At 33.3% G+C, this 12,067-nt stretch overlaps 1 protein-coding gene across 1 annotated transcript; it reads left to right on the top strand.

Annotated features, from left to right (window-relative positions):
* Window positions 1–2,880: 2,880 nt before the first annotated feature.
* On the top strand, window positions 2,881–8,320 carry LOC115713879 (probable leucine-rich repeat receptor-like protein kinase At1g35710). Its single transcript, XM_061114701.1, has one exon. The coding sequence runs from the start codon at window positions 3,967–3,969 to the stop codon at window positions 7,432–7,434; it is 3,468 nt and encodes a 1,155-aa protein (XP_060970684.1). The 5' UTR covers window positions 2,881–3,966; the 3' UTR covers window positions 7,435–8,320.
* Window positions 8,321–12,067: the final 3,747 nt, after the last annotated feature.

Genomic DNA, 12,067 nt, shown 5'->3' with positions numbered 1-12,067 from the left:
GTTGTTGTGAAATTAATTGATGATTACTTTTTAGTTGTTTTCTTACTTTTTGTTGAACGAAGTATATTTTTGTAATTTTAAAATTTTGAAAATGTATTTTTATAAATAAAAATTTGAAGTCGTAAAATTGTAAAAAAAAAATGTATTTTTGAAAAATTTCAAAAAACTAAGGTAACTTGAGTGTAGCAGATGTGCAATTTCAATTTCGTAATGTAATGTTGTTCGTGTTTAAATGTTGTAGAGATGGATTTGTGTACCTTCAATTGTTTCCACTTCCCATTTAACTAATGTTTTTTTTTTCTATTATAATCATTATTCTGATTAGGATATAGAAATTCTAAATTACATGGTACTATCATACATTTCTATATATAACATACACATAATCAGCATTAAGTAATAACTTAAAAACTACACGAGTTACAAAAATATTCTCGTTTTGTGTCAAAACTCATATTTATTCAATTAGAGTTCTTTCAGCATGTACTTTCAGATTTTGTACTAAAATCATAAATTATGCTTAACGTGGCTAATTCAACACATGTAATAAGCACAAATATGAATAAATCATACATCAATAAAAAAGAAAAATCAACATAACATTAATTCATAGAAAGTTTCAAACAATCTCCCTTAAAATTCTTAAATTAAAGTTTAGCTCATAATATACATTAACATGTTCATAATCAAATCCATAAAAGACATTCAAAATCAGAAAATAAAAAAAGAACAGAAGAAACTAGATTGGAGGTTGTCCCTATGCTCCAATCTTCATTATCCCAAGCCTCCAAATACTTTTTTGAGCTTTTCAGAGGTAAAAAATTGATGAAAATTGCACTTAAATGTGTTTATATAGTAACCTTAGCGATTCTTGGTAAAAAGACACATTTGCCCCCTTTTACACTAAAAATTTAGAGGTAGAGAGTACAGACAACAACGCCACGACGCCAATACCAGTAATGTGAGAAGACTTTCTTAAGTTATTGTTCTATAAATTTATTCTTAATGTTGTGTTATACATAAAGTTTCACTCCTTTTCTATACAACTTAACTTTAGAATTTTGCATTTATGAATATACTTTTCACTGCTAAAAATTCCATCTATCAGTAAAATTATGTCAATCAAAAGGGTTACATTAACAATGCAACAATAATAAAGTTTGGAATACATTATTATTATTTTGAGAAGAGGGTAGTACTATACTACTAATATAAAACTCGAAAAATTCAAATTAATTGCAACTTTGGTACGGGTCCCAAGGGGTACACAGTTTTGTGCGCATGGGTGATGACTCACACACTGAACCACTACACGCATGCCACCAAGCTAAGTGAGTGTGGTGTCACCTTATTACATTTTCTTGTTCCTATTTTCAGCACTGTTCCCACGATCCCATTCTTCCCGTTACTACCTTAATTATGTGCATTTCATATATAATGCATCAGAATCAATGGGAGAAAGACATCTTTTTCTTATAGGAAAATATAATATATAGTTATATATGATTATATTACAATATGTATTCTAAGCAGTAGTGGTTAATTGAGGGTAGTATTTTGATGGTTCTTTATCGTACAATAGAGCTCTGATACATACAGTGGTTCGACTGGACTGTTTTATCCTGAGACGACAAGCCTGATAGTCTACTTGCACAATTCTGAGCAGTGCGAAGAACGCTTTAAAGAGAGCGACTTAGTCCGCGACTCAACCCAAATTTTATTCTTTAAATTCATTCCTTTTTATTATTTTATTTTCTGCCGCAACTATTTCAACAAATTATGGTAATATGATCAAGGCTTCAATTCGTTCCATCAAATCGAAGCCTTGATGTGATGCCCATTATGGTTTCTGTTGGCCTGCATTCTATAGGTTTTTAAGATCAAGTAAGGTTTCTAAGAACAATGCAACTGTTTTGAGTTTTTTTTTTTCTGTATTAATTAATTATTAATAATATTTCGTGTTTGTTTGTGATTGTAAATTATTGATTATTAGAGGCGGCTTTTGATGTATTTTATTACAAGCTTTGCTTGATGCATGGCAATTGCTTTGTGTGTTAATTATCTGATTATTATTTATATTTGTGATTGTAAATTATTGTTTATGAGGGACGTGTTTGGAAGTGTTAATTTTCTTGGTTCAAATATGAATCACCATTAGGAATATTACATCTAAAGAATTTTGGTCAAACCCAATTAAATAATGTGTGTAGGATTTGAATTTATTATAAAAATGTCCAAAAGCAGAGTTTGGATCCTGATTTCTGAGAATCAAGAACATGTGTTACTAGTTTAAATGTTAAGATATATAATATGATAATATAGGTAATAACTTATAAGATGATAAGATGGTAACATGATACACATCATAACGATAATCAAATTTAGTAATTTACACATTCAAGTCAAAACCATGAAAAGAGTTCCAACAACTTGTTTCTCTCTTCTTTTTGTTCTTATTTTTGTGCTTATTCCATTTAAGATTACTTGCTCACCAAGAATTGTACGCCTCGATACTTAGGCGCGCTATCGTGATTTTCCAATTAACATACCACATTTGCTAATGAAATGGTTTTCTTTGAAAATCGTGCTAAATTAATAAAATTTTTGATTTAAACTATTAAACTTTATAAACATATATATATTTATATAAACTAGAAACCCATGTTTAAACTTTTACAATCTCTATTAAAATACTTTTACAAACATGACACACAGCGACTACAAAATATAGCCCAAGTCGTTCCGAGACCGAACACTTTAGGTCGCGCCGTCTTGACATGTACAATGATCCCCCAATCTCGAATCTCACTCATGTTCAGCATTCACCTTTTCTTTACCTACACACAGAAATAATATCTGTGAGTCGACAGACTCAGTAAGAAAAGCACATAACATACAATATAATACTGACTTATATCTAGGCGCCCATACACCTATCCACAAGCTAGGCTTATTAAATAAATAAGAACGTTCTTTACTAAGGTACGGCCATTGTACCACATCCACTACGTACTGCTACTGTACGAGTGTTGATAAGGTTTGCCCCGTACCTCGAGTAACCCTAAGTGTTAACCACGTACACACACTCCGTACCTATCCGTACTAGTATTGGTAATGTTGTATTGTACTCTTTAAGCATCATACACTATACCAATACACTCAGTACTGCTACCGTACTAGTGTTGGTAGTGTACAAATCACAAAGAGCATACATATTGGTTACCTTTGATTTACACCACTTGATTTTAACACTTCCTCCAAATCACACCAAAAACCCCAGGTTCTTGCTAGGCTAGAAGGGAAGAGAGAGAGAGCAAGAAAATTTGAGTTTTTCTTCCTTTTTTTTTAATTAACTAATTCTCTTACGGTTACATGCCCCAAATAATTACTATTTTACTCGTTAATAATTAGTGCTTGCATGAACTTTTTCAAAGTGTTCTTATTTTAAATTTTTTTTTTTATATTGTAGAGCTAGTTTTGACTATGCGTGTGACAGAGAAGTGTGATGTTTATAGTTTTTCCTGTTAATTATTAGTAATTTCTGTAAATTATTGATTATGAGTGGCGGCTTTGGATGTATTTTAATACAAATGTTTGCTTTGATGGCAATTGCTAATTACTTATCAATTACCCAAAATATTTTTCTGGTAATTGAATCACGATTTGGAACTACCATCTACAGAATTTTGGTCAAAACTCAATTAATTAATACGTGTAGGATTTAAATTTATTATAAAAATGTCATAAAAAGAGAGTTTGGATTCTTACTTTTGAGAATCAAGAACGTGATACTAATTTAATAGTTAAGTTATTACTATATGAGAGCTTGTTATTATTGTATATATAAATGTGTGTTTAATACTAATAAGTTATAAGATGAAAACATGATACATACATTGTGTTATTACTATATATATGTATATAAGAGAGAGAGCAGAAAATTATTAGGACCATCAAGTCAACACCATGAAAAGAGCTCCAATAACTTGTTTCTCTCTTCTTCTTCTTCTTCTTCATATTTTTGTGATTTCATTACTTCCATTGAAGGTTGCTTCCTCACCAAGAGCACAAGCAGAGGCTCTTATAAGATGGAAGAACAGCTTGGTGGTGAGACCATCTTCTCTGAACTCATGGTCCAACAATAACATTGGCAATCTTTGCAACTGGACTAATGTTGTATGTGATGATTTTATTGGAGAAATCTCGCAAATAGATCTCTCCAACATGGACCTCAATGGGACATTGGATCAGTTCAACTTCGCTCCATTACTTAACATCACCGTCTTCAACATCAACAACAACAAACTCGCTGGTTCGATACCAACAGCCATTGGTAATCTCACCAAGCTCACTTTGTTAGACTTGAGTGACAATTATTTTGAAGGAGAAATTCCAGTGGAGATAAGCCAATTGTCAGAGCTTCAATATTTGAGTCTCTTCAACAATTCTCTTGAGGGGCCAATACCTTACCAACTCACCATTCTACCAAAGGTATGGTATTTATCACTTGGAGGTAATGATTTGGAGAATTCTGAGTGGTCTAAATTTTCAAGCATGCCTTCCTTAACTTACCTTGATATTTATTTGAATATGTTTAATTCAACATTCCCAGATTTCATATCGAAGTGTAGGAACTTGACCTTCCTTGACATGTCTCAAAACAGTTGGACTGGCTCAATTCCAGAATCTGTGTTTTCCAATTTGATCAAACTCCAATCTTTCAATCTCACGAATAACAAATTTGTGGGAAATTTGTCGTCTAATATTTTTAAACTTTCTAAGCTCAAACACATTCATTTACAAACTAATTTTCTCACCGGTAATATTCCTAGTGAAATTGGTCTTTTGCATAATCTTGAGGTTCTTGAACTGTATGAAAATTTCTTTAGTGGGAGTATTCCTTCTTCTATTGGCCAACTGAAAAATCTATCACAACTTAAGACATTGGATCTTTCTTCTAACAATCTCACGGGTCCAATTCCAAGATCTATGTGGAACCTCAAAAGCCTCATCATTTTGTCTGTAGGTAACAACCAACTGTCAGGAGTGTTGCCAGTTAATATTTCTAGGCTTAAAAATTTGGAGGTGTTATCTCTTTTCGCCAATAATTACATTGGTTCAATTCCTTTGGAAATTGGAAACTTGAAAAAACTTATAAGTTTGGTTCTTTCTAGGAACCAGCTCACAGGTCATATTCCAACTTCTCTATGGAACCTCAAAAGCCTCATTATTCTCCAACTTTTCAAAAACAATTTGGTTGGAACAATCCCACCAGAGATTGGAAATCTAAAACTCCTGTCAGCTTTTGATGTATCTATCAACCACTTATCTGGAGCCCTACCAATTAATATTTCAAGGCTAAGTAACTTGGAGAAATTGTATGCATTAAGAAATAATTTTACTGGTTCTATTCCTTTAGAGATTGGAAACTTAAAGAAACTAAAGCACTTGTATCTTTCTCAAAACCATCTCACGGGTCCTATTCCATCCACGCTATGTAACCTCAAAAACCTCACCGATTTGCAACTTTACGAAAACAATCTAGTTGGAACCATCCCACGAGAGATTGGAAATCTAGAATTCCTCACATATTTTGATGTGGGCTCCAATCAATTATCAGGAGAGTTGCCACTAAATATTTCTCGTCTTAGTAACTTGGTGCTTTTCTCTGTTTTTAATAATAAATTCACTGGGAGAATACCTAGAGACTTTGGGAAGAGCATTCCTATTTTGAACTTTGTTGCATTTGGAAACAACAACTTCTTTGGACATTTGCCACAAGGTTTGTGTAAGGGGTTCAATCTAAAATATTTTAGTGTAAGCAACAATAGCTTTACAGGGACATTGCCCGAGTGCTTGAGAAATTGCACCAAATTAGAAAGAGTGAGGCTTGATGGGAATCAATTCGTAGGAAACATTACCAATGCTTTTCATGTTCACCCAGATCTTGATTCCATATTCTTAAACAACAACCAATTCATCGGCCATGTGTCAAGCTCATGGGGACAATGTCAGAATCTCACTAGATTACAGATGGGTCAAAATAAAATCTCCGGTAAGATCCCTCCAGAACTCGGGAGTTTGGCAAAGTTGAAAATTTTGAGTCTAGAGTCCAATAGATTGATTGGGCCAATTCCAACTCAATTGGGAAATCTTAAACTTTTATACCAGCTTAATCTCAGCAATAATAATCTGACAGGGGTAATCCCTACGAGTCTATCAAACTTGAGTGGGCTAGAGCATCTTGATTTGTCGACAAACAATTTAGCAGGTGAAATACCAGATAGGTTAGGTAATTGTGAAAGATTGTTGAGCTTAAACCTCAGTCACAATATGTTATCTAGTGAAATACCACCAGAGCTTGGAAATTTGGTATCTTTGCGTTCTGTATTGGATCTTAGCAGTAATTTACTTGTTGGAGAGATACCCTCAAGCCTGTCGAAGCTTACAATGCTAGAGATGCTCAACATCTCTCATAACCACCTCTCAGGTAGTATTCCACAATCATTTTCCAACCTAATAAGCATAAGTCACATTGATTTTTCTTACAACAACCTAAGGGGTCCAATCCCGACTGGAGCCATTTTCCAAAATGCTTCAAAAAGTGTTTATGATGGAAATCTTGGATTGTGTGGAAAAGCTACAGGACTTGAGCCTTGCAGAAGGCATAGAAACAAAATAAGCAATGGTCTTATTTTGGTTATTGGTCTTGTTTGTGGTCTAGTTCTATTTTCTATTGTCATTATAATCACTCTCATATTGTGTCATAAATTCAAAGTGTTTGATAAGCACAAAAAAGATTCCAACAAAAATGACACGCATCAATCATTGATATGGGAGAAGGAAGCAAAATTCACATTTGGAGAAATTGTAGAGGCAACTGAAGACTTTGACGACAAGTACTGCATTGGAAAAGGAGGCTTTGGCACCGTTTACAAGGCTATATTAAGATCACAAGAGCTAGTTCTTGCGGTTAAGCGGTTGCACATGTCAGATTCGAGTGACATTCCAGAAGTTAGTCGCACAAGTTTCCAGAATGAGATTCGAGCTCTGACTGAAGTCCGACATCGAAACATCGTAAAACTTTACGGGTTCTGTTCCAGAAACAATGGTTTGTATTTGGTGTATAAGTATGCAAACAAGGGTAGTCTTGCTAAAGTATTATATGACTCAACAGATCTTGATTGGGATTCAAAGGTGAAGATAGTTCAAGGATTGGCCCATGCAATCTCATACTTGCACCATGACTGTTCTCCACCAATCCTTCATCGCGACGTATCCTTGAACAATGTACTACTCGACTCGGATTTCGTTCCCATATTGTCAGACTTTGGCACAGCTCGATTGTTGATTCCTAACTCATCTATTTGGACAAATGTTGTTGGATCCTACGGCTACATGGCCCCGGGTAATTACTATTTTACTCAATATTAACTAGTTCTTGCATAAACGTTTTCAAGTGTTCTTGATTTTTAAAATTTGTTTTGTTGTGCAGAGCTGGCTTTAACCGTGCGTGTGACTGAAAAGTGTGATGTATACAGTTTTGGAGTGGTAGCTTTGGAAATTATGATGGGAAAGCACCCACAAGAACTTTTGGAATCTTTATCATCATCTCAATCGAAAATATCATCAGAGAATATGCTACTGAAAGATATGTTAGATCAACGGCTATTACCTCCTACAGGTAGATTACTAATGGTTGTGGTGTTAGTGGTGAGCTTGGCATTGTCATGTACTAGAAGTAGACCAGATTCACGACCCACTATGCATTTTGTGGCACAAGAACTATCGACAAGGAGTCGAGCTTCCATGATCTCTGTGCCATTGAGAACCATTACTATTGGGAAGCTTTCTACCCTTTACTATCAGTAGTAGAAATATATAAATATTTTTGAGAAGAAGAAGAATATGAAGAATATTTGCTCTTTATTGCTTGTGAGTAATAATTATCTGTATATGATTGAAATAAAATAATAATAATAATAAACATCCATAAGGGAAATTTGATTTTCTATACTTAGAAAATCAAAAAAAAATTTCCCTAAACTAAAAATTTAAAACCTAAAAAAACTATTCCTTTTTTTTCAAAACCCCAAAAATACCCCCCTCACAATATTCTCTCTCTCTGCATCATCTCTCTCTCCCTCTATCTCACCCCAACCGCCCACCCTCACCCGAACCACCCTCACCCACCCACGTCAACCCCAACGCCGATCACCACCCTCACCCCCGTCGACCACGACCCCAACCCCTCCGACCCCAACCCCAACCCGAAAGAGCAACCCCAACGCCGATCTCTCCCTCTATCTGAAACTTTTTTTTTTTTTCCTGCGATTTGAGAGAGGGAAGAAGACAAAGGTCCGATGGTCGGACCTTGGGGGTCCGATGGTCGGACCCATCGGACCCCCAAGGTCCGACCGTCTTTTTAATTTTTTTTTTTTTTTTCTGCGATTTTGGAGAGAGAGGAAGAAAGGGTCCGATGGTCGGACCTTCGGGTCCAATGGGTCCGATGGTCGGACCCATCGGACCAGAAGGTCCGACCGGCTTTAATTTTTTTTTTTTTTTTTTTTCCCCGCGATTTCGAGAGAGAGGGGAAGAGAGAGGTCCGATGGTCGGACCTTGGGGTCCGATGGGTCCGATTCGGACCCATCGGACCCCAAGGTCCGACCATCGGACCTGGGGTGTGGGATTATTGGGACCGGCTAGATAGAGAGAAAGAGAGATAGTTTTAGTTTGGGGGTATTTTTGGGGTTTTGAAAAAAAAGGTATAGTTTTTTTAGGGTTTAAATTATTGGTTTAGAAATCAAATTTTTTGATTTTCTAAGTATAGAAAATCAAATTTCCCCATCCATAATTTGAGAGGGGAAATTTGATTTTTTATGCTTACATGTGGTTAAAATTTTTTTTCTAAACAAATAATAACTAATATTTGTAAAATATGACAATTTTTATGATATCCCTAAAATACCCCTATTTACATCACCCCATTTACACCATCGGACCACCCATCGGGCTACCCATCGGACCATCCATCGGGCCACCCCATCGGGCCACCATCGGACCACCCATCGGGCCACCCATCGGACCCATCGGACCAAATCTGCTACCAATTTTTTTTTTATGTTTTTGTACATACAAAAGTAGCATCAGGTGACCATCGGACCACCATCGGACTACCATCGGACCCCATCGGACTACCAATTTTTTTTTTTTTATGTTTTTGCACTAAAAAAAAGTATGGAAAATTTAAGAGGGGTATTTTTGGGTTTTAGATAAAGTGGTCATATATTTTCAATTATGATATGTATTAGTTTAGAAATAAAATATTAGGTATATGTAAGTATAGAAAATCAAATTTCCCTTTGAGAGTCAAGTACATACTCGATCTCTTACATTACATGTTCAAATAAAGATCGTTTCAAAAACCATAACCAATTTTAGTTTCATAAGAAAAAAAATTACAATATACTCTTCTTTTTAAGCGATACAATAGGCATGTTTACTAATACGTAATGGGAATCAATAGTAAGGTAATCATTCTCTTACATTTGTTTACTTGCATTATTAAAATTAGGAAAGGGAAAAGTTGATTAAATTAGGGAGAACTTCCCCCACCAATTTTGTAAGGAATGTCATTAAGGGTAATAGATTTTTATTATTTTTTATTTTATTTTTTAATATTAAATATATAATAACAATTTTATCCTTTAAAATATGTCTTACAAAATAACAAAATAACTACCATATAATATAGTTTAACTCAAAAAGGCAATTTAGTCAATTTAAGCATTCCGATTATGTTTCTTAATAAAGTAAACAATATAAATCACAACTATTCTAATTCGAAAAATTTTAGTAAACAACATATTACAAATATTGATTTCGATTATTTTTTATTTATTCTGTTACATTTCTCTATTAATTTATTCCAATTCTGATTACGTACTGTATAGTTTACGTGCCATAAAGTACATAAAACGACACTTTTTTTTTCCTTTTAGATGAAAACACAAATTATTTATTTATTTACATTTTTACTAAAAACAATGTAAAAACAATAATGTAAACGTACATCAACGTGCAACCAATTAAGAGTTTATTATATTTAATATTTTTAAGTATCCAGAATTAATCTAATTATATATTAATTGTTAAATCTTATTCAATTTAATATTTTTAAGCATACCTATTATATCCTTTAAGTTAATCTAAATTATATGTTAAAATTAAGTGAAAAATAAAAGTATATTAAGCAATCTACTCATAAAATTAAGTATATTTTAATAAAATATAATTAGGATAGTTTTGAGTATTGGATTAAAAAAAAAATATTTCTCAACTTATCCCAGTGCGCCTTTAGTATTGGGATAAGTTGAGGAATACCTCTTTTTTGTATCAATTAATCAAAAATACCTTCATATTTTATACAATTAAAATCTACCCACTTTTATGAGTGAATTGTCTAATATATCCTTACTTTTCACTTAAGTGTAATACATAATTTATATTTATGTAAAGAGTATAATAGTCACATCATCTATAAAAGTGGATATATCTTAAAAGAATATGAAAATAAAGGTAAAAATTAAAACAAATATAAAGTAAAATGGGTATACAATGCAATTTTCTCATTAGGTATTTGAGTTAGCCCAATTAGGCCCAATTAGAATAGTAGACCCATAACGTGATATTATTAGGGTTCAGTACAGAGCTTCTCTCTCCATACTTCGCTCTCCGTTACTCTCCATCGGCACCGATCGGAGATGAGGGATTCCGTTTGCTAATAGGCCGTTCAGTGGTCCAAATCGGCTTCATTATCATCTCAGCTTCACTCACAGGTATGAGTTTGAGAAACAATGGTTTCTTGTAGCTTTCATCTATTTCTTCAAAGATTTCATTTTTCCATTTTCATAATCTTTTGATTTCTCGCCTTTCTGTATTTTTTTTCCTATGGTGTAATCTTGTTTATGAATCAATGCCTGTGTTTTGTTCTGATCAGTGAAAAATAAGCATTAGTTTGGTTTTGAAATGTGCTAATAATACACTGATTTGATTCTTTAAATATGTAAGGGTTGTTTATCTGAAATTTATTTCAGATTCTATTCGAGAGCTTCTTAGATTGACATTTACATGAAATTGTTGCACACTGTGTGAGCATCTTTATGTATGAGTATGCAATTGTTCACTCAGTATGTATTTTATCTTTTTTCCTTTGTGGGAAATTTTGTGTTGAAAGCACAGAAATCTGTTTTAGATAGCCTTATTATGTCTTTGTTCATTTCTACTGAGTTAGTTGGATAAGTTGATAGATATGAAATCTAGAGACTAAATCTTCATTAATATTAAAGACATTATAGTTACAAAGTTCCAATTTTTAGTCTTTTAGAGATACTTGAAGATCTCCCAAAAGAGAGTTCATCTCTTCCCAAATAGAGGAATAATCAACCACCCTTAATCACTAGGCTCACTCAACTAAACCTGGGTCATCGCAGAACCACTCAACTCATAACTAACAACCGTACAACACAACACATTATTAATCATAAGTAATTACCGTTCTTGCTATTAGTATTTGAGTATATTAGTTAGTTCATGAGAAGTTGAGTGTATTTTCTCCCCGCAAATTTAAGAATGAATTCTACTAAAATGTTCAATTCCTTGAAATCCAACATCTAATAATAAATTATTCTTTAAAGTATATGTTTTATTTAATAAAAATTCCTGTTATATCTAATAATAAATTTTATGATTTTGGTTATATTATTATTTTTAATATTAACATTTCTATTATAATTTTTCAAAGGCTAATTAGTAATTTTTCTCCTTAAATTTTGACATGTACTAAATCGTGCATCCTGAACTTTTTTGGCCGTTAAAAATTCTCCTGAACTATTGAGAATTTTTTTTTTTTTTGAATGGAAAATAAATTTTATTAACCAACAAATTCCGTTACCAAACAAGGTAACAAATCGATAGGAACAGACTCCATATCGAAACGACAACCAGGATATAATATAGAAGCTCTAGCAAAGTTATGAGCTACCACATTAGCTTATCGTTTAACAAA

The sequence above is a fragment of the Cannabis sativa genome, chromosome 4, assembly GCF_029168945.1.
Source record: "Cannabis sativa cultivar Pink pepper isolate KNU-18-1 chromosome 4, ASM2916894v1, whole genome shotgun sequence".
In the NCBI taxonomy this organism is placed as follows: Eukaryota; Viridiplantae; Streptophyta; class Magnoliopsida; order Rosales; family Cannabaceae; genus Cannabis; species Cannabis sativa.
This window is presented reverse-complemented; position numbering and strand designations above follow the sequence as displayed.